The following is a 23214-nucleotide window of genomic DNA, read 5'->3' as shown; positions in this document are numbered from 1 at the left end:
ATAAATATAGTAAAACGTGCATTCAAATATCAAGTAGCTGTAATAAGGTGTCCAAAAGCTCTTCCTTTAAATGTTATATCTGTGAAATGTTATATCTGTGTGTTTTAATGTTATATCTGTGAAATGTGCAATCAATAGACCCTTCCGGAATTTGTTCTCGCGCAATGAAAACCATCCCATAAACAATAGACTTCATTGCCAGCCTCGTTTCCAAGCTATTGTTTTGTGTGCACTCAAGCAAATTCAGGAAGTGTCTATACTGTTACGTATTTTGTGTCAATAAATCGCAACTGCGATTCTGCTATGATGTGCTAAATATTAAATAATGCCTCTGAACTCTGAAGCTACTGTACAAGAATAAATCCGAATGCCGGTGTGTTTTTGTTGCTTAGGTGACTGCAAATGCCCATATTACCACATGTCGTCATTCTTATGTCGCCATTACACCTAGCTGAGGTACCAAAACCAATGCACGAATCACAAGAAACACATTCGTCTTGATTGTTTGCAACGAAACCAATCCGGACTTTAATATAGGTTGAAATAGATTCTGATATAAATGTGCTGTTGATACTAAATCCTTCTCTGTTACAATTTTCTTGTAAAGCTGAACCAATGATGAGAGATTTCCAGGTTTCCTTCCCGGCACTTGTGTTTTTGATTGAAACTACCTTCTCCGATCACGTTGTACAACGAACTTGCGGCGTAGTCCAGCGCTATCCATCTGGTCTGATTATTGACTTTCATTCCGAGGCAAATCTTGTTGAACGGTGTGTTCCAGTAGGAAGCCAACTTTGTTTGTTTCTCTGTCAAGCCTTCGAGACCATCTTGTATTTTGTAGACTACCTTGTTGGTCCAATATAAAGAGTTATAGTTAAAATCGTTCTAAAATTGAAATAATACAAACAGTTATTTCCTCTTATTAGTACTGATGTTTGCTTTATCCATACTTTTAACGGATTGTGGTAAATAATCGCAATTGTGATTACTTGTTATTACAAATTGCAATCGATTACTTGTGATTACAAATCGCACTCCCGCTTCGCGGTCGTTCGATTTTGTAATCACGCGTTTGATTTGACACCAAATTGCGCGACACGAAGTGCAATTTCCACTTTATTTTATTCATTTTGAAATCATAAAAAAATTAAACAAATTCAAAACGGTTTATTGGCTGAAAGAACGGCGTAAACGGTGAAAAATGTGGGTAATTTTCATCTATTTTTGTCATGAAATTCTGCGGGGCATTTAAAATTGAAAATAATAGAATTTTGTGAAAAGGGAAAAATGTTCCCCTGTAATTTGATTGGATAGTCACACTGAATTACTAGATCTGATTGGTTATTGTGATGCAGAGCTTCAATTTCATTGCCTTCAAAGTGATGTGAATAATGCTCAAAATAGTCCGATTTGGGAATCAATCACACTATTTTTAACCAATCAGATTGCAAGAAACACCATTGATTTCAAAATGAATATAATAAAGGTTATTATCACCTTATTCCCATCAATTTTCATCACGAGGGTCCAGCCTCCTCCTCCACACCCAGATATCGGGTTCATGTGACAATAAACATCATATTCCTCGAGCGAGATATTATTTTTTATCTCGTAAGCACCGTTGGTTTGTGAACTAAATAGTTTAGTGATAAAATTTGAATATTAGTAAGATTAGAAGAATACGACTTAGTCATTTCACGCGCAATCTTCGATAAACAAACAGGGTGGTTTCAGCGCATTATATAATAATATCTATAATTTCTATGGCGTTCTCCCAAGCGCTGCATGGAGAGACCTACAACCATGAAATGGGTAAAACACTGCGATAAAACACATACACGCCGATTCTTCGCGAATTTTGTGAACAAATTTATTGCTGAAGTTCATATTTTTCACAACTTTCGGGTGATTTTCCATTTTTCATGCGTATTATACAAGCTGTCCCAGAAAAAAGTTACGCTATAGAAATCATCTTATTCTCATCATTTCAATGCCTGAGCACTATAGTGCTAAATCCACAAATGCATAGAAATCATGCAAGCAGTTTCTTTATATTTAAATTACTCTTATTACAGTGAAAGTCTTCTTACAATAAAATCATGCTGGTTCAACTGACAAAGCGTCAGTAACACAACACAGTTGTCCATAACACAGGAGAATTTCATTAAATTCCCGTGTTCGTAAAATCGCGGGTTTAAGGTGGCTCAATACAGTTTTCAAAAATTCCACTGTTCATCATTTGACACGTTCAAACAACGCATTTTTATGATTTATTCCAGATATATTCGGGTTTTTATATATTTAGATGTTTCTACTTTTGAATCGTATTAGTTTTAGTAACAAATCGTCCGTTGCTATGGCGACATACGTGTGCAAAGTTCACTCCAAAATGGCAAATTGCCTCGGATAGTTGGAAAACAATCACAGTGACCCCCAATTTTTTTTCGTGCCTTATTTTACTTGGATGAAAAAGTAACAATTAGCAAAATATAAAAAATTCCATAATGCCACATTTTTGAAAAATGCAAAAATGACATTTTTTTCGATAATTTTTTTTTCCTATTATAGAATTTTTTATATTTTGCTAATTGTTAGTTTTTCTTCCAAGTAAAATAATGCACGAAAAAAAAATGGGGATCACCGTGCTTCTTTTCAAACTATCCGAGGCAATTGGTCATTTTGGAGTGAATTTTGTACACGTATGTCGCCATAGCAACGGACAATTTGTTACTAAAACTAATACGATTCAAAAGTAGAAACATTAAAATATATAAAAACTCCAATATCTCTAAAATAAATTGTAAAAATGCGTTGTTTGAACGTGTCGAAGTGATGAACGATGGAATTTTTGAAAATCGTATCGAGCCACCTTGAAAAGAGGTTTAATAAACACTGAGATAATTTCATTATAGTGTCACTGTTTTTCAATGGGAACACTTAACACTGTACATAGGCAGGAGTATTGTTGATGATTTGCATTATTTTAGCCAGCTTGACGATTTAGTCAATTATGCTAATATTTTGGTTCTCATTGACTGTTGAAACAATGAATTTTTAAAGAAATGAACTTCCATAAATAACCTGAAATGCATGAGAGTGAAATTGTCATTTTACAACAAAAGGGTGCTTTCCACTGTCTCGTTTTGATATGCAAGTACAAACGTACGTAAAAGTCTAAAGCTTATATAAGTGATGCTTGAAAAACTAGTCGAATAAGTCGAAAGGACTTAGTTTACCACATATTTCAGTATGCATTTGTTGACCCATTTGTGAAATAACAACAATATGGAAGATTTAAAATCATTTACTATCATACTCATTGTGCATGAAATCAAGGATTGAATAGACGCGTGGCGTTCGATTCTTGTGATGATCAGGGACCGCGGAGCAGTTTTTGGATTGGGGGGGCTAGCGAAGCCGAAAGAGTGAACCCTCGGGGGGGGACCATACTTATCTGTTTATATTTTTCTTGTAAACACTTCAATGAAAACATTGTTCACCAACACGGATAGTGAACACATAATTATGATTACACAACTTACTATAAGGAGTTTTTATTCGTATTATTATGGCCATATAAAAATCGCTATAAAGGAATCACATGTATTTTGAAAATTATTGGGGGGGATAAAGCCCCCCAGCCCCCCCCCCCTCCGCGGTCCCTGATGATTTGGTGTGTTTTTGCTGGCATAAAATATTTGTACAACAACTAAGAAGGTTTTAAGCTTTCACGGGCGTGTGCTTACGAACAAAAAAATGCGACAGTGGAAAAAAGCCCTAACGCGTTTAACCTTATCAAGACTTTTAAACACAAGGCGTAAATTAGAAGTTATCATCTCATTGTATTGTATTTTATCAAGAAAATCATCTCATTGTATTTTATCATGCAGTATTTGTGGTACCTTTTCCTTTCTAATATTTCTTTACAAGACCCTGCCTTACTGGGCTCTAAGAAATAATTAAAATATATAATATTAACATTTAAGAAATAGGACACTTTCCGTGTTTCTTTACAGTTATAGAAATTAGAAACACGCGCGTGGAAGTTTTGGGCGAATGAGAAATAATCCATGAATGAAATCAACGAATATAACTAACTTCTCTTTTAAAGAAACAGTGTTACTAGTCGCTATTTAAGTCCGTGTATAGTATTATTAAACTAATGGAAAGGCTTACTTGTTGATTGTTTTGTCGGAGAGCTTGAGAAGGAAGAATCTATTGCCCATCAACAAAAAGAAAAAATTAATTGAACTGTAATTTAAATAGTCTCATGTTCACGATGCGCATGTTTCAAACTGCAGTTTGAATGGGTTTAAAGGCAGTTTAACTGTTATCAATTATTTCATTGTATTAATTTAATTTAGCTATACTAATCCTTCAAACCAATATATAAAATTAACATTAAAATATAACGACAAAAAAGGTCTGACTATATTTTTAATATTCACACTGAATTTCATTGTCTTCTCTTTGCATAAGTTAACTTAATTGTACAAAATCTTCAGCTCCCATGATACCGATGATACTCGCGTATAGTTTGTTTCGTTTCATGTTTTGTAAAATTATCTGTCGAACTAAGCAAAGATAACGTACTGAATGAAAACTTACAAGATGATTGAATTCAGGGTTTGTTTTCTCATCGACATCGGATGTTTCTTCAGTCCTTTTGTTTAGCTCACACAGACCTTTAGCAATTCCAGACGTTTTATAATTCACAGACGCACACGATTCATGTCCAACGCAATGCAAACCGCATTCCAACTCCGAATCTGCTTGTTTTCGTTCGATGACATGATTTGCCAAGAATCGTTTCTCGTGTCTGTGGAAAATGGCTTGTTGAAGTTGCTGAGTTGCTGGTTCGCTGTGTGCTTGCGCCATTTTTGAGACAAACATGAACGTCAAAATTATTTTTATTTGGTTCGTCATTGTATACTAATCGGACGATATATCCCTGCATCAAATTTACACCTCTTATCAAAAGCAACTAGTGAGGATAAATTCTGTCAAAATGAGTTGCGTACAGCGTCTGTTTTAGATGCGATTGTGTTGATAAAATTACATAATTATGTTCCTATTTAGCTTAACTGGATTCATTAACCATTAACCAATCAGAATCATGCTTTTCTGTAAACTGCGTCATAAGTTTTAAAAGAAATTAGGATGTTTTATAACTAAAGCAAAGCCATATTAATATTTTATTCACCTTGTTTAGCACGTTTTTAAAAGATTATTTGACAGTTATATATATTTATAGATATTTGACATATCAATTTCTAACACTAAGGTTTCTTCGATTGTAGTTACAGCGGATTCCGTTTGACTGCAAAACAACAAGCGTTCGCAACGCATTTTGGGGTCGTTTATCATATGACATTTGAAATGACACATGCACTGTTTTCAGGAAATGGGCGAAGCGTTCCATTTGTGCTTTGACATAGATGCAGTGTTATTGAAAAATCGAAAAATTGAGAATCAGAAAACAGTAACTGTTGAAGGCTTTCGTACAGCCATTTGCAGTTGAGCTGGCGGCTGGCATTTGAAACGCGTTGTTCCATTGTTTGAAACGGTGTGTTGATTGGTTAGCAATTAACGCCTCGTTGCTAAGGGCTAAAATGACACATTTCCTAGGCTATGACATTTCTATAAATGAGTATAATTTTATAGAAAAAATAAAAATATTTGGAAATATATGGAAATGTCATAGCTAGGAAATGTTTTACCGGTACTGAATTTAAAACTGTTTACATGTCGAATTGTCGGAAATATCCCGGTAGTTTTGTCCCCTCCTTTGACACACATTTCGTCCACAATATTGACCCTTGTGCTAAAAGAAAGTGCTGTACCATGATTGTAGGAACGCCCTTTCGTATTGACTTTCCACATTTCATTACTAAAATAGCAGAAGCGTTTCGAGTATGTTTACATGCAAGAATGCGCGCCAAAACCGTGCGACATTTCAAAATTCAAATGTCATATTCTAAACAACCCAACATGCGTTGCGAACGCTTGTTGTTTTGCAGTCAAACGGAATCCGCTGTAATGTACATTAAAATCTACTTTCGCGTATGAAATCTACTTAAGGTGTAAGACATTATTTGTCTTGAGTATTTTTTTTTAAAAACAATTGCAATATACGATTAGTTGGATACGATTAGTTGCACACGATTGTTGGATGCTGGCAAATACAAACGAAAGCTTATGCCACATTTTCGTTTATAACCATAATTGTTAGGCTTGAAATCCAATGTTTCCACGCGTATATTTATTCTGTTAAGGCTAATTTTCACTCATGAAAATTCCCCTTTGGATCGACAGGACACGAAAGTTTCGATCGACAGGACACGAAACTCACCGACAAAGAAAATTTTCCTGACCGTGCCGATCCAAAGGAGATTTTTCCTGAGTAGAAACTAGCCTTCATGCACATACGTCAGTGTAAAATTAATATCGTATACCACTAATTATTGCATACTGTAAATGGCCCTTCACACCTGTTAGATTTAATTAGACTTAGTCGAGCCTAAAATAATTATCGTTAATGATTTTATTACGGTCACGCGAGCACAAAGGGCTCCAATAATCTGCTTATGCTGCTCTCAATATTCACTATACATATTAAAAACGTGCTCTTGCTCATTCTAAGTTGTAACATGTTTCATGCTAATCTTGTATAGTACATTTTAAACATGATTTCGTCAGCTTCAAGTATTGCAAATTAATTTTATTTTATGTATGATTATTCATTTCTTTAGAATTCATTGTTTTCCCAGTTTGTGAACACCAAAATATTGGCATAGCATGACTACATTGTCGGGCCGTCTACGCCACTGCTATGAGGACAGCCATATGCAAATTAGTTGTGGAAAACATGGACTAATGCGTTAGAATCAATTGTGCGGGGCTCCGGTTTTACTGGGACAGCCTGTACAGGGTGTCTCAAATAAAACGAAAACTATCGAGATCAATTGTTAAAATTTGAATGCCGTGTTCAAGAATTTTAGCCCGTAGGGATTTAATGCAACTTATAAAAATGCTAAATGCAAAAAATTTGAAATTGTAAATAATTATGATTAAATTCAAATTAGCCTTGTTATTGCTTCGAAAGAAAATGGTAAAGCTGACCGCGGAACAACGAGTGCTTATTGTGATATTATCCCAACAGAGTGCTTAGGCATTCAAACTCGAACAATTACTTTGTTATAGGTGATTTCAATAGTGTTCGTTTTTTTGAGACACCCTGTATAATACCCCTTAAAACTCATTTTCTTTCATCTTAGCTAAGCGGGATCATGCGACTGATGCGAGATCCTAAATAAAAAGCTGTCTTGCATAATAGCTTTAAATGGGTTCACATAAACACTTGCAATGTTCTTATTCACATTCTTCAACCAAACATAAAATATTAAAGCAGAGAATAGAGCTGATGGATTGGAATCTTAGTGATCCCGGGCAGATTTACTTCTTATAAAACACTGACTCGTAGACACTCACTTATTAATAAACACTTCCCAAATTTGTTCTCGGGCAGTGAAAACCATCCCATAAACAATTATGAACAAAACATTTCATGGAATGGGAAGTGTATCTATTCTCTATAGAATATGAGAGCTCCTTGTCATAACTTATAAGTTCAACAAGTTGTTTAGTTTTTCTTCAACATAAATGTCCTTAGCCATATCCGTCTTCCATCTTCAGCACGTGAAGCAGTTCAAGAGCCTTTCGCATATCGCATTTGTACTGTTCTTGACAACTTCGGTTATTTCTCCAATAGCTGTATTTTTAGCGTTTTGTTGTGTGCACAGACCATACCGCAGTTTATTATAAACTCACGAAGCTTTATTTTGACACCGTATGCAAATTTAGGCGGAAGCAGAATGTTAATTATGTCCGAATTTTCTGGCCATGATCTTCAGCTTGTAGCTTCCAATTGGTATGGTAGATAGTAATGATAAGAAAATGGATTTGTCCACCAACTATATAATTATCATGCAGGCGACCCACTTAGTTCAAATCAGTACTTATACAAAATTGCTGTAATCTTGACTATTTTTAAATTATTGCATTGTATGTATCATAGCAACAGCCTAAATAAAATAATGCGTGACGATCGAAAATCAATCTAAATTTTTCGCTGGCCTAAATTGCCCAACCGTATTAATGGTGACCTTGCAGCTGTGACAGTCAAACCACTTCTTTACATAATTTAGCTATCATTTGGTCATTAAAAAGTGTCCCCAAAAAGCTTGTGCGCCCAAACTTGGAATTGGGATGCCTTCGATCCCAGGCTCTATATTTTGCACGACCACCGATACTATGAAAACTGAAGCTGCGCTAAAACATGCTTCTCTTGTGGCATTTGCACAGTAGGTTCACTTTTTGAAAAAATGGCCCTAAATACTATTATCACCTCGCCTATTGAATGAATATTCAAAGATGGAATCTCATCAAAGCTTGCGAACTACAGATATGCCGGCTACACCACTACGAAGATAATTTACATGAGCATTATTAACAGATCAACACATGCCGCAGTAATATTTACAACAGCTGCTTTCTTTCGATTTATACATATAATATGTGCATATATCGTGGTGCAAATTGCAAAAGCATTTCTAATCTTTTAACAAATACGACTACAACATCTTTCTCTCCACTCACGAGAAGATCGTTAAATTACACCTCCAGCCAGTGCCGTCGCTAGAAGCTTAATTGCATGGGGTGTACATATTCATCTATTCATGTTCGTGCAGTATACAACATGCCAGCCCACCCCCCCCCCTCCCCCTAATTAAGCACTGCACAGGTCTTATTTGAACATCTGTAACTAATTCACTCGTTCACATCTATCAAAATGATAAAATCGCACATAAAATCGCAGCAAAAATTGCAAGTGTAAACGGCCTTTAAAAGTCCTAATTTCTATACGATATTTGATTGTTTATTATTTATAGTAAGTTATCTTCAAGCCACGCGTTCCCATAAAGCTGAAAAGGCTTTTTTATAAGCTCTTAAGTACTTTCTATGTCTTAATGCATAAATAAAAGCGTTAGCAATCGAGTTGATGCCAACGACTTCCAGAGCAAAATGATATAAAATTAGACCCGAGGAATCCATGAGACACGAAAGACAGGTTGACCCGAGAATGAATATAACAAAATATGGAACAAAACAAATGGCCAGTACTCCGAATATAATAGCGAAAGTTTTTATTGCTTTAATCTGCTTCAAGAGCTCACGTAACCATGCTGAGGTGTGTTTTTGCTGCATTTGTACAGGATCTAGTTGTTCAAGCTGAATTTCAACCGGCCGTTCTTGTTCAGAATTCACCACGTTTCCTACAGCCATCGATTTTCTTTGTTGCTGAACGATCTTCAACATTTTGTAGTTGAGAATTCCTATGACAACAATGAGAACTGACAGAATTATGATTCTTGAAAGTGGAAATGGCATAACTGCTGCATTTGACCGTTCCTCCCTTTTCCATTCTCTTATGCCGTAAATATACACGATTGGAAACTGCACGGTGGCAGTTAACCAAATGACACAGAGAAGCGCTTTAATTCTTCGCGATGTTACGATGTAGTGGTATCGCAGAGGCTTTGCTATAAACACGTATCTATCAACGGTGATGGACAGTAACAGTATTGTTGAAAGGAATAGGGAGACATAATGAGTTGACTTGTTTAAACTGTTAAATACGCTGTGAAATTTCTTTTGATCTTGAAAGTATCGAGAAATCGTCTTTGGATAAATTGTGAGGCAGACCAAAAGATCAGCAATAGCAAGATTCGTTATCAGCCAGCTGCTAAGCGTTCGGTCGTTGTTCAGACATATGTTGTAAAAGATGACAGCCGCATTTCCAAGCACTCCAACAAAGAGAAAAATAAAACTGAGTATCATTAAGGTTAAGTTTATGGTACGAGTATATTCATGATCATTGTGGCGATGATCCATTCTTCTAAATTTCTTGTTCCTGTCGTCGAAGCCCCGGCTTGGTAGTAATGACAGTTCAGAAAAAAACATATCGTGAACATAATTGCGTTCACTCTTGATCGAAGCGGGATGCCACTTTGTACGCAAGAGTTTCAAGTGTTATTGTCATTGTGTATGTCATTGCACGGGTCTCGCTGTCTCGGTTATTGTGTATCGTAATGGAACCGGCACTGTTATACCGATAGCTGATTGTACAAAAGATATAAAGTAGGGCTAGCATCTACTAGGAAAAGAGGTTTTCAACTTTTAACGTAAATTAAGACTTCCATCATATGCTGAAAAGTATTTTGATGTTTTAAATTACGCCAGGCGCTTTTGGGCGGAATAATTTCACTGTTAACTATTCAAATTTCAAAACAAATATTAAATAAATTAACTACCGAAGCATGCAATTAAATGAAACATTTTCTCACTTTTTGAAGCAATTTCGGTGCAATGAACTAAAAAAAACAAAATAAAAACTTGTGGCACACATCGGCGAATTCAGTTTACAAACCTAAGAAACGAAATTAGCTAGCGAGAATTTCTACCTCCGTACTGTTCGATTTTCCATAAAGAAACGACGCAATAATTTTATATCAATCAGCAAGTCATGATAAATGAAACCTATTACTCGATTTTCATCTTTTCGTGGTTTTGGGGTTGAATTAGTTGAACGAATGAGCTGGGGAAAGCATATAAACTCAATATGCAAAACGTTGCCTCTAGTATTGGAATCATTAAAAGAGTTAAACCCTTTGTAACGCACGAAACTCTTCACAATTTGTACCGGGTGTCCCAGAAAAAAAGTACTCCGGTTTGATTCATAATAGCTTCTAAGCTAGCTAAGCTATTAAACTGAAATAACTTTCACTAGATAAAGGGAAAACTAACTTAGATTTTGATGTATTAAAGTTGTATTTTACATTTATTTACTGCTAATAGTGCATGTTTCAGTTGAGAAAAGCTTGATTAATATTTGATACGGCGTTTTTTGCATAATTTAGACACATCCAGAAAATTAATATGCAACCAATTTTGAACATTGATATCTCCGTAAATTCTTATATGTAAATACAACTGTAATACATATTCAAAATCTAAGTTAGTCTTCGCAATAAATGTCCTTCGCTTTATCCGTCTTCCATATTCCGTGAAGCCAACCTCGTACCTTGGCACGAAGAGCCTTTCGAATATCGCATTTGTGCTGTTCTTGACGACTTCGGTTATTCTTCCGGCTCTGGGGCTGTGTATAAATCGCCTGAATTATATTCCGGCATTACTCGATTTATCTAACGGACTTGGAAATGTCCCTTGGACCATAGAATGCAACCACTCAATAGCTGCACAGCTCGTATTGAGCGATGCTATTGAAATCTGTTTCTCCGAGAGTCTATGAAAATATAACGCGATGGTAACTGGATGGAAAGGTAAATTATAAAGTTACAATTCCTGTTTGTTTGCACCGCAACAAAAACCTTGTGACTGAAGTAACTTACGTCATTACATGCACTTGAATCAGCCCTCGATTTATAGCAACGACGTCAAGCAAGACGGTCAATTGTTGGCGAATAATAACTGGAGCTATCTGGAATGACTCATTCTTCAGCGGAGGCTCATGTGAAACGTGTTTTTAGAAGAGAAAAAAGAAAAAAGTCCAGTGCCTATAAGTGTTAGTTTTGTTGATACATGCAAGGCCAGGCATAGTCTACATGATCACCAAAATTAAATCTTATGGCAGCTATGTTGCGTTTATACCGTTTTGAGGCAATCAGTGGATTCTGCAGAATTCCTTCCTCAGCGTTGGAGAAGTTTTTATCCCGAAAAAATGTAGGAAGCAACAATAAACTTTTCATAGGTTTTAGTTACAAGTGACCAGTAATTAGCAATGGGCCAGTATGGCGCGGAAAGAGTTGTTTTAGCTCTTTGGCCATATTATGCAAATAATGGAACGCACGAGCGCAAGAGGACCAGCGCAACAAGAGGGACGACTAAGCAATTTTCGTTGCGTAGACTTTGTATGAAAAAATCAACTTCTGCGAAATTTGCATGGGTTCCAAAAAGGGAAAAAGAAACGTCCTTTATTTTACAGTGTTATTAATTTGCCATACAGTTTACCGTATTGCGGCCCAAAGCTTGTCTAGATTTTCGAAAAATATACATCAGTTATACTCATGTCGTCATGATCTACCAAGCGGCTCAAATAATCTGCCCTTGTATTATCTCCTTTGGATATCCATGCACTGTACGTCAATGCTGACGTTGTAAGCCAAACACAAATGAAATATTTGGAACGCAAGTTCGTGCAAATCTAACCTCATGCTTCTTGTTTTGACAACACTTTCGACTGCTTTATTGTCACTTTACCATTTTATATGCGGAGATGGTTAAAAGATAATAAATTATTTTAATGAAAATTTGATCGCAGAAAGCTCTGCATCCATACTGCACTCTTAGCACGCACGACTGAGGACCACATTTTATGACAAATTCCGCCTCCATCAAGTTTAATGACCGCGGCGCTTCCTATATCGCTGGTATCGGAGTGTGCGAACTATTTTGGTAGTCGAGTTAAAAACAGATTGTAGCTATACTCTGTGTTGCAAACAATAACAACAAATTGGCGATAATAAATTTTCTGTGCAATTTATTCAAATTATGTCGTAAATATCCATGTGTTTTACATGCATGCACGGTGCTACATACCTAATAGTATAACTAAACGATTGCAAGCATATATATCATATCTGCATGTATAATAATACTGTGCAAACAATACTGTTATTATAATATTGCTGGGTGAACAAATTCCAACTGTGGTTCCACTATGTTGTGCTAAATAATGCTCGCTTCTCAAGCTACTGTACAAGAATAAATCCAAAAGCCGGTGTGTTTTTGTTGTTTAGGTAAGTACAAATGGCGTTATTACCGCATGTCGTCATTCTTATTTCGTCATGACACCCAGCTGAGGTACCAAAACCAATGCACGAATCACAAGAAACACATTCATTTTCATTGTTTGCCACGACACCAATCCGGACGTGAATATAGCTTGAAAAATATCCTGATCCTGAGCCCACTTTGATATTAAATCCTTCTCTGTTACAATTTTCTTGTAAAGCTGAACCATTGATGAGAGATTTCCAAGTTTCCTTCCCGGCACTTGTGCTTTTGAAACTACCTTCTCCGATCACGTTGTATAACGAACTTGCGGCGTAGTCCAGCGCTATCCATCTGGTCTGATTATTGACTTTCATTCCGAGGCAAATCTTGCGGAACGGTGTGTTCCAGTAGGAAGCCAACTTTGTTTGTTTTTCTGTCAAGCCTTCCAGACCATCTTGTATTTTGTAGACTACCTTGTTGGTCCAATATGAAGAGTTATAGTTGAAATCATTCTAAAATTGAAATATTATAAAAAGTTATTTCCTCTTAATTAATAGTTCTGATGTTTGGCTTATCCGTACTTTTGACGGATTGTTGTAAAGGTTATTATCACCTTATTCCCATCAATTTTCATCACTAGGGTCCAGCCTCCTCCTCCACATCCAGATATCGGATTCATGTGACAATAAACATCATATTCGTCGAGCGTGATATTATTTTCTGCCATGTAAACACCGTTGGTATGTGAACTAAATAGTTGAGTGATAAAATATGAATAAGAGTAAGATTAGAAGAATATGACTTAGTCGTTTCACGTGCAATCTTTGATATACAAACAGGGTGGTTTAAGGGCATTATAAAAGTGTCTATTATTTCTTTGGCGTTTTCCCAAGCGCTGGACAAACCTACACTCCTGAAATGGGTAAAACACTCCAATAAAACACATACACGGTGATTTTTGCAAAATATTTTAACAATATTTGATTGCTGAAGGAAGTTCATATTTTTCACAACACTTACGCGATTTTTCATGCTTTTATACAAGGTCCCAGAAAAAAGTTACGCTATAGAAATCATCCTATTCTCATAATTTTTATGCCTACACGCTATAGTGCTTAATCCACAAATGCAAAGAAATCAAGCCATCAGTTTCTTAAATTTCAAATTACTCCTGTTACAATGAAAGTCTTCTTACAATAAAATCATGCGGGTTCAACTGAAAAAGCGTCAGTGACATAAAACAGTTGTCCATAACACAGTAGAATTTCATCAAATTCCCTTGTGAATAAACCCGTGCTTAAGAGGGGTTTAAGAGCAATGAGATAATTTCATTATTGTCATTGTTTTTGCATGGGAAACACTGTAGATAGGCAGGAGAATAATTGTTGATGATTTGCATTATCGTAGCCAGCTTGGCGATGTAGCCCAATTATGCTAATATTTTAGTTCGCATCGACTGTTGAAACCATGAATTTTTAAAGAAATGAACATCTATCAATAACCTGAAATTTGCGTTGAACTTTTATTTTGCAAGAAAGGCTGCTTATAACCTACTTACCACTGTACAAACACACGTAAAAATCTAAAGCTTATAAAAATTATATTTGAAAAACAAGTTTAATAAATGGAAAGAACTTAGTTTACCACCTATTTCAGTATGCATTTGTTGACCCATTTGTGAAATAACAACAATTTGGAAGCATATAAAATCTTCTGCACGTAAAAGTTTAAAATAATTTAAATCATACTTTTGAAATCAAGGACTGAATACTAGATGCATAGGGTTGGATTCTTTTGATGATTTGGTGTGTTTTTATTGGCGTAAAAATATTTATACAACAATATAAGAAGGTTTTAGAGATTTTACGTGCGTGTACTTGCGTACAAAAAACGCTACAGTGGAAAACAGGCCTAACGCATTTAACCTCATCAAGACTTTTAAACCCAAGGCGTAAATTAGAACTTGGAAATTCTCGTACCTGTTCCTTTCTAATATTTCTTTACACGACCCTGCCTTACTGGGCTCTACGAAATAAAAGATTAAGATTTAAGAAATAGAAAACATTTTACGTGTTTCTATAGAGTTATAGAAATTATAAACATGCCTGCGCGGATGTTTAAGCGAACGAGAAATAATCCAAGTGAATGAAATCAATAAATATAAATAATTTCTCTTCTAAAGAAACAGTAATACTATATATAGGCTACCATACGATTCCTTTGCGCTATCTTCTACATTCATTTTCATCATTTTAGTTAGTGTATAGTATTATTAAACTAATGGAAAGGCTTACTTGTTGATTGTTTTGTCGGAGAGTTTGAGAAGGAAGAATCCACTGCCTATCAACAACAAGAGAAATATTAATTGAAATGTAAATTAAACGAGTCTCACATTCACGATGTGCATGTTACAAACTGCAGTTTGAATGAGTTTACAGGCAATTTAACTGTCATCGATTTTTTCTTTGTATTAATTTTAATTTAGTTACTAATCTTTCATACCAATATATAAAATTAATATTGAAATATATCGGCCGCCTAAAAGAGATGTAACTATTTTTTTAATATTTACACTGAATTTCGTTGTCTTCTCTTTGTACATGAGTAACTCAATTGCGTGTACAAAATCTTCAGTTCCCAAAATTACCGATGATACTTGCGTATAGTTTTTTCGTTTCATGTTTTGTCAAATTATCTTTCGATCTAAGCAAAGATAACGTACTGGAGACATACTTACAAGATGATTGAATTCAGGGTTTGTTTCCTCATCGACATCGGATGTTTCTTGAGTCTTCCTTTTGTTTAGCTCACACAGACCTTTACCAATTCCAGACGTTTTATAATTAACAGACGCACACGATTCATGTCCAACGCAATGCAAACCGCATTCCAACTCCGAATCTGCTTGTTTTCGTTCGATGACATGATTCGCCAAGAATCGTTTCTCGTGTCTGTGGAAAATGGCTTGTTGAAGTTGCTGAGTTGCTGGTCCGCTGCGTGCTAGCGCCATTTTTGAGACAAACATGAATGTCAAAATTATTTTTATTTTGTTCGCCATTGCATAAAAATCTTACGAATATCCCTGCATCAAATTGTCACCTCTTATCACAAGCAGCTGGTGAGGAAAACTTCCGTCAAAGCACAGTGTCAAAGTGAGTTGTGTGCAGCGTATGCATGTTACAGATGTGATTGTGTTGATGAAATTACATAATCATGTTCCTGTTTAGCTTAATTGGATTCATTGACCAATCAAAATCATGTTTTTCTCTCGTAGCCAAAGCATAACCAAAGCAAAGCCTAGTTAATATTCTATTCACCTTGTTTAGCACGTTTTTAGCAGATGTTATATTCAACAGTTATTTAATTATTTGCCATATCAATTTTTAACACTTTCAATTTTTTACGTTTTTTCAAAGATAATATACTATAAGGATTTAGACTTTTACGTATAAGGATTTAGAATTTTACGTGCGTGTAACTGCATATTTCTGAAAAAACGCGTAACTGGAAAGCAGCCTTAAGGTTTCCTCTGTTGTAGTTAATGTACATCGAAATCTACTTCGCGTGTGAAATCTACTCAAGGTGTGAGACATTTTTTGTTTTGAGTATTTTTTTTAAAAAAAACAATTGCAATATAAGATTAGTTGGATACAATTAGTTGCATACGATTGTATATGTTGCATACGATTGTATATTGCATATGTTGATTCGCGAACCGTCGGAAACTACTATCCGCCATTACCGTTGAATCAGTTTGTGAATATTTGCGATCTTTTGGGCAAAAAATACCGCTTATTTTCGTAAATGCACGAACAACTAAAGATTTAGCCAACTTTTAGAGCTAAGCGAAGGGATAAATGGCTATTTTGTGCTGGGATTCCTGGGAATACAAGTGGGAAAGGTCCTAAAAGCCAAATTCGCTAAACTAAAGGAGCGGGATTTTATACAAAATTGAAGGTGGTGTCTCCATTTAATAGTTCCATTTTTCACTCATGAAACTTTAGAAAATATAATTGCTTGTAGCGGAAGCATTGAAACAATTTTGTCGTGCGTTTATCAATACATACTGCGTTTGTCTTTAAAAACGCTAAAATATCGTCAACAATTTTAATATAACTGAAGAATACAAGCAGGTTAAACGTTGGGGAAATGGCTTTGAATGTTCAGGAATTGGTTTTATATACTATTATATAAATATTAACTATCACTACGATAAAATGTGCCCGTGCGCAGGCAACCATAACATTGGGCTGCCTATGTTCATGCAATCGCCATTCGCAATAAACAAAACATTGTTATGCGTTTTGCAAATCCTTATGCACTCTTTGAGTGCCTAATTTTATTACGGTCGCGCGAGCACAAAAGGCTCCAATAATCTGCTTATGCTGCTCTGAGTATTTACTATACATATTAAAAACGTGCTCTTGCTCATTCTAAGTTGTATTGCAAAGTGTTTCATACTAATCTTGTATAATATATTTTAAACATGATTGCGTCAGCTATACTTCAAGTAATGCGAATTAATTTTATTTTATGTTTTTTATATTATTCATTTCTTTAGAATTCATTGTTTTCACAGTCAATGATCACCAAAATATTAACATAGCATGTGAATCAATTGTGCGGGTTCCTGTTTTACTGGGACAGCCCTCAAGAAAACGAAAGCTATTGTGATCAATTGTTAAAATTTGAATGCTGTGTTGACGAATTTTAGCCCGTGGGGATTTGATACAACTTATAAAATGCTAAATACGAAAAATTTGAAATTGTGGATTAAATTTAAATTAGCCTTGTTATTGCTTCGAAAATAAATAGTACAGCTGACCGCGGAACAACGAGTGTTTATTGTGATATTATCCCAACAGAGTGCTTAGACATTAAAACTTTAACAATTACATTGTTATGGGTGATTTCAATAGTTTTCAGGTTTTTTTCAACATCCTGTATAATAACCCTCAAAATTCATTTTCTTTAATCTCGGCTAAGCGGGATCATGCAACTGATGCGAGATCCTTAAAAAGCTATCTTGCATAATAGCTTTAAATGGGTTCACATAAACACTTGCAATGTTCTTATTCACATCCTTAAACCAAACATAAAATATTGAAGCAGAAAATAGAGCTGATGGATAGGAATCTTAGTGATCCCGGGCAGATTTGTTTCTTATAAAACACTCATATACACTCACTTATTAATAGACACTCCCCAAATTTGTTCTCGGGCAATGAAAACCATCCCATAAACAATTGAAAACAAAAAATTTCATGGCATGGGAAGTGTGTCTATTCTCTCTAGAATATGAAAGCCCCTTGTCATAACTAACAGTTCAACAAGTTGTTTAGTCTTTCTTCGACATAAATCTCCTTAGCCATATCCGTTTTCCATCTTCCGTACGTGAAGCAGTTCAAGAGCCTTTCGCATATCGCATTTGTATTGTTCTTGACAACTTCGGTTATTCCTCCAATAGCTGTATTTTTAGCGTTTTGTTGTGTGCACAGACCATACCGCAGTTTATTATAAACTCACGAAGCTTTATTTTGACACCGTATGCAAATTTAGGCGGAATCTATGAACATCAGCTTGTAGCCTCCTATGGCCTATATTCTGCTCATCAAAATAAATCTTTTGGCAGCTATGTTACCTTTAAACTGGTTTGAGCCGATCAGTGAATTCTGCAAAATTCCTTCGTCAGTGTTGGGGAAATTATTTTCCGGAAAAACTAGAATAATTTTTTGGTAGGTTTTAGTTACAAGTGGCGAGTTATTAGCAGACGTCCAATGTGGCGCAACAAGAGTTGCTTTAGCTCTTTGGGCATATTATGTAAATAATGAAACCCAGGAGAGACGAGCGAGCGCAACAGGAGGGGCAACTAAGCAATAGACGGAAATCATTTCTGACCGGCCGAGGTTACTGACCGTAAATTGCACCCGGGACAGTTTTTTTGGTTTATAATGGATAGAACTGTAGCGAACCATAATAGTGTTAAATATTTCTACGGAGAAGAACTTGCTGCGTATAACCGAGAACTCGCCTTCTTAAAGACATAATCGACATGAGGATATCCCACGGTTAGTCCGCAGATAATATTAAAGCCAGCAATTTAAATGCCCGATACTCTTTCCACAACGTTCCAGCGACTTACAACGGTGGGGTATTAGAATGTAAGCCACACTTCAAAAAGGAAACGAACATTTCTTTATCTTTTTTGGGATTTGTTGATTGAGAGACATCCGCCGGAATATTGTATTGACTTTGAAAATTAAATCCCCAGTAGTTTTCTTATGAAATTTAAACTACAACTTATCGAAATCTAACTGAGTTAGTCTTTCCTGTAACTATAGTGAACTGACTTGTTTTAAAAAGCTGCTCATGACCAGAAATGCAGGCCGGTAAGAGGTGTGCGGGCATATGCAGTTCAGTTTTCAGCTCATTATTCTGATCAGTGTCGCTCAATTCGAGAAAGACAATATGGCGGATGTGTTTATTTTACCAACAAACTACACAATCTATTACGGATGCAACCAGATTATAAACAAACACAGTTTAAAAATTGGTATAGTAGCTAGTAATATAAGAAAATGGATATGTCCACCAACTATATAACATGCAGGCGACTCAATTAGTTCAACTACTTATACAATATTGTTGTAATGTTGACTATTTTTAAGCTATTGCATTGTATCATGGCAACAGCTAAAATAAAGTAATGCATGACGATCGAAAATCAATATCAGTCCAAATTTCCGCTGGCCCACATGGCCCAACCGTACTCAGTATGGTAACCTTGCAGCTGTGACAGTCAAACCACATAATTTAGCTGTCATCTGATCATCATAAAGTGTCCCCAAAAAGCTTGTGCCCCTAAACTTGCAATTGCGATGCCTCCGATCCCAGGCCCTATATTTTGCACGACCACCGATACTATGAAAACTGAAGCTGCGCTAAAACATCTTCTTATGTAGCATTTGCACAGTAGGTTCACTTTTTGAAATAATGGCACTAAATAGTATTATCACCTGGCCTTTTGAATGAATACTCAAAAATGGAATCTCGTCAAAGCTTGCGAACAACAGATATGCCGGCTACACTGCTACGAAAGTATTAACATGAGCATTATTGACAAGCACATAAACACAAGCAGAAGTAATTACAACAGCTGCTTGCTCTCGATTGATATAATATGTGCATATATCGTGGTGCAAATTGCAAAAGAATTTCTAATCTTTTGACAAAAGAGAACTACAACATCTTTCTCTCCACACACAAGAAAATATACAAACTCAAGCCAGGGCCGTCACAGTCGCTAGAAGCTTAATTGGGGTGTACATATTCATCTACTCATGTTGGCACAGTATACAACTTTGAACACCAGCAACTAATTCACTCGTTTACATCTAACAAAATGATAAAATCGTAGCAAAAATTACAAGTGTAAGCGGGCCCTAATTTCTATACGATAGTTAATTTTTTATTATTCATAATAAGTTATCTTCTAGCCACGCGTTTCCATGAAGCTGAAAGGACTTTTTTATGAGCTCTTAAGTACTTTCTATGTCTTAATGCATAAATAAAGGCGTTAGCAATCGAGTTGATGCCAACAACTTCCAGAGCAAAATGATATAAAATTCGATTCGACTTGTAATCCAGGGAACACGAATAACAGGTTGATTTGATGATGAATACAACAAAATATGGAACAAAACAAATGGTCAGTACTCCGAATATAATAGCGACAGTTTTCACTGCTTTAATCTGCTTCAAGAGCTGACATAACCATGCTGGGGTGTGTTTTTGCTGCATTTGTACAGGATCTGGTTGTTCAAGCTGAATTTCAACCGGCCTTTCTTGTTCAGAATTCACCACGTTTCCTACAGCGATCGATTTTTTTTGTTGTTGAACGATCTTTAACATTTTGTAGTTGAGGATTCCTATGACAACAATGAGAACTAACAGAATTATGATTCTTGAAAGTCGAAATGGCACAACTGCTGTATTTGACCGTTTCTCCCTTCGCCATTCTCTTTCGCAGTAAGTATACACGATTGGAAACTGCACGGCGGCAGTTAACCAAATGACACAGAGAAGCGCCTTAATTCTTCTCCATGTTACGATGTAGTGGTACCGCAGAGGCTTTGCTATAAACACGTATCTATCAACGGTGATGGACAGTAACAGTGTCGTTGAAAGGAATAGGGAGACATAATGAGTTGACTGGTCTAACTTGTTGAATACGCTGTCAAATGCAATTTCCCTTAGAAAGTATCGAGAAATCGTCTTTGGATAGATTGTGAGGCAGACCAAAAGATCAGCAATAGCAAGATTCGTTACCAGCCAGCTGCTAAGTGTTCGCTCGTTGTTCAGACATATGTTGTATAAGATGACAGCCGCATTTCCCAGCACTCCAACAAAGAGAAAAATAAAACTGAGTATCATTAAGATGAAGCAGATAGATCGAAAATACTCATGATCACGACCATCGTTTATGGTATGAGTATAATTATTCATGGTCATTGTGGCGGGGATCCATTCTTCTAAATTCCGTGTTCCTCTCGTCGAAGCCCCGGCTTAGTAGTAATGACAGTTCAGACAAAACATATGGTGAACATTATTGCGTTTACTCTTGATCGAAGCGGGACGCCACTTTGTACGCAAGAGTTTCAAGTGTTATTGTCATTGTGTATGTCATTACGATCTTATTGTGGATCGTAATGGGACACTGTCAATACCGATAGCTGATTGTACAAAAGATATAAAATAGGGCTAGCATCTACTGGGAAACGAGGTTTTCAACTTATAACGTAAATTAAGACTTCCATCATATGCTGAATAGTATTTTGATGTTTTAAATTACGCAAGGCGCTTTTGGGCGGGAAAATTTCACTGTTAAATGTTCAAAACGAATAATAATTAAATTATACTACCAAAGCAATTAAATGAAACACTTTCTCACTTTTTGAAGCAATTTCCGGTGCGACGAACTAAAAAAACGTTTGATTTGGCTTTGTTGTTACTGTTGCTTGGTATACTATGTTCCTTGTCAAGCATGCGCCATTGAGCGGGCATTCATTCTTTTTTCTACAGTTGCAATGTTTTCTCGGTGCAGTCTTAGTAGATCTTAGCACTTTGTTGTTGTGGCGTTTTATGATGCTTGCCATGTTGCCCATGCAGCTGTAATTGACCTTGATGTTGCTTCTGTTGAAAATTGTGTGAGGTGGGGGCTCGCGTTGAAATGTTGGTCAATAAGCTGTAAGAACGTTTTGCCGACATTCGTGGGGGTGAATTATGTTTCGGCTTCGGTTTGTGTTTCTAAGGAAGAACTAACACTCACAACAAATTACAACCAACCAAATATGTATATATATTGCAAAAAATGTTCTTCGTGTTTACCATACTCACCTTGACGCGCATATATTCAAACCTAAGAATGTAAATTTGTCCTTTTCCCTCACCAGCTCACTCATTACGAGTGCCTAGGCCTTGGGACCTTAGGTGGTGGTTTAAAAAGAAAAGGAAACACACACACAACCCAAGCCATACATCCATGCACCCGTCCAAAGCGTTAATAAGCTGCAATGTGGGAGATCGATCGTATTATATCAGTGCGAATATGGCTTGGGTTGTGTGTGTGTTCCTTAGCAAATTTTTGCTTAATATAAGTAAAAGAGGATAAATATTCTTACTTCTTTTTTTATATTCTTAAGTCAGAAGCATTTCTTAAAATAAGCAAAGCTCCATGAAAAAGATTTGTTATTTGTTTATATCTTTTTTTTCATATATGCAGAAATGAAGGTTTTAATGCATGCCAGCCTATTTAAACATTCTGAATGGACTTTGTTTATAAGGAAAATAATTTAAATTCGGTAACTGGCGCAAGGCACTGTGGATAGGATTGCACCGCGCTCTCGGTGCGTGTCGGGATAGCGTCGCTTCGCATGTTGTTGTTTGTTCCTTTAATTGCGAAGCATAAATCGACAAGTATTTTGAATAGTTTATTGGAAATTATATTAAATTTTATCATGCAAAGAAAGACGTGACAGAAAACTGTTATAGAGAAGCAGCTCGCTTGTTTATACAGTGGTTACTGTTGGAGGGGAATTTGTGTAAGTAATGTAATATTTTATATACTATACGCTCATTCCACAATGCCATATAATTTAATATAATATTATATATAAATTACAGAACGAACGAACTGAAATTAAAGAAATTTAACATGTTTGCTATGACGATTATATAAGAACTCTAAATATAACATTACTATAAAAACTTTAACTGCAACAGAGCAAGTGAATTTCTTTTACAGAATACAGAAACTCTAAACGTAGCTATATTTTATAAATGCGACAGGTATCTATGTTT

General features: G+C 35.9%; 3 protein-coding genes and 1 pseudogene across 3 annotated transcripts; all 4 read right to left on the bottom strand.

Moving 5' to 3' along the window:
- Positions 1-344: 344 nt before the first annotated feature.
- LOC114539492 lies at positions 345-4878 on the bottom strand (annotated as a pseudogene).
- A 4083-nt stretch (positions 4879-8961) lies between these two features.
- Positions 8962-9954, bottom strand: LOC114539483 (alpha-1A adrenergic receptor-like). Its single transcript, XM_028560125.1, has one exon. The coding sequence runs from the start codon at positions 9952-9954 to the stop codon at positions 8962-8964; it is 993 nt and encodes a 330-aa protein (XP_028415926.1).
- A 2876-nt stretch (positions 9955-12830) lies between these two features.
- Positions 12831-15865, bottom strand: LOC114539475. The gene is made up of 4 exons (XM_028560114.1): positions 15589-15865; positions 14835-14880; positions 13469-13604; positions 12831-13367 (listed from the first exon to the last, which is right to left on the bottom strand). Exons 1-4 carry the CDS (start codon positions 15863-15865, stop codon positions 12831-12833), a joined length of 996 nt encoding a protein of 331 aa, XP_028415915.1.
- Positions 15866-20340: 4475 nt separating this feature from the next.
- LOC114539466 (octopamine receptor beta-1R-like) lies at positions 20341-21366 on the bottom strand. The gene has a single exon (XM_028560102.1). The coding sequence runs from the start codon at positions 21364-21366 to the stop codon at positions 20341-20343; it is 1026 nt and encodes a 341-aa protein (XP_028415903.1).
- Between the last annotated feature and the right edge of the window lie 1848 nt (positions 21367-23214).

The sequence above is a fragment of the Dendronephthya gigantea genome, unplaced genomic scaffold, assembly GCF_004324835.1.
Source record: "Dendronephthya gigantea isolate DGI-Jeju-01 unplaced genomic scaffold, DenGig_1.0 000003F, whole genome shotgun sequence".
NCBI lineage: Eukaryota > Metazoa > Cnidaria > Anthozoa > Malacalcyonacea > Nephtheidae > Dendronephthya > Dendronephthya gigantea.
The sequence above is the reverse complement of the archived record's forward strand: the minus strand, read 5'-3'. Positions and strand labels throughout refer to the sequence as shown.

Bases quoted from the DNA above. Each gene is read 5' to 3' on its own strand.
- LOC114539475 (XM_028560114.1), bottom strand. From the start codon at position 15,865: ATGGCGCTAGCACGCAGCGGACCAGCAACTCAGCAACTTCAACAAGCC. The intron at 13,605-14,834 runs GTACGAGAATTT...TCAACTATTTAG, and splicing joins GAAATATTAGAAAGGAACAG to TTCACATACCAACGGTGTTT. The intron at 13,368-13,468 runs GTGATAATAACC...TTTCAATTTTAG, and splicing joins TGAAAATTGATGGGAATAAG to AATGATTTCAACTATAACTC.
- LOC114539466 (XM_028560102.1), bottom strand. From the start codon at position 21,366: ATGACCATGAATAATTATACTCATACCATAAACGATGGTCGTGATCAT.
- LOC114539483 (XM_028560125.1), bottom strand. From the start codon at position 9,954: ATGGATCATCGCCACAATGATCATGAATATACTCGTACCATAAACTTA.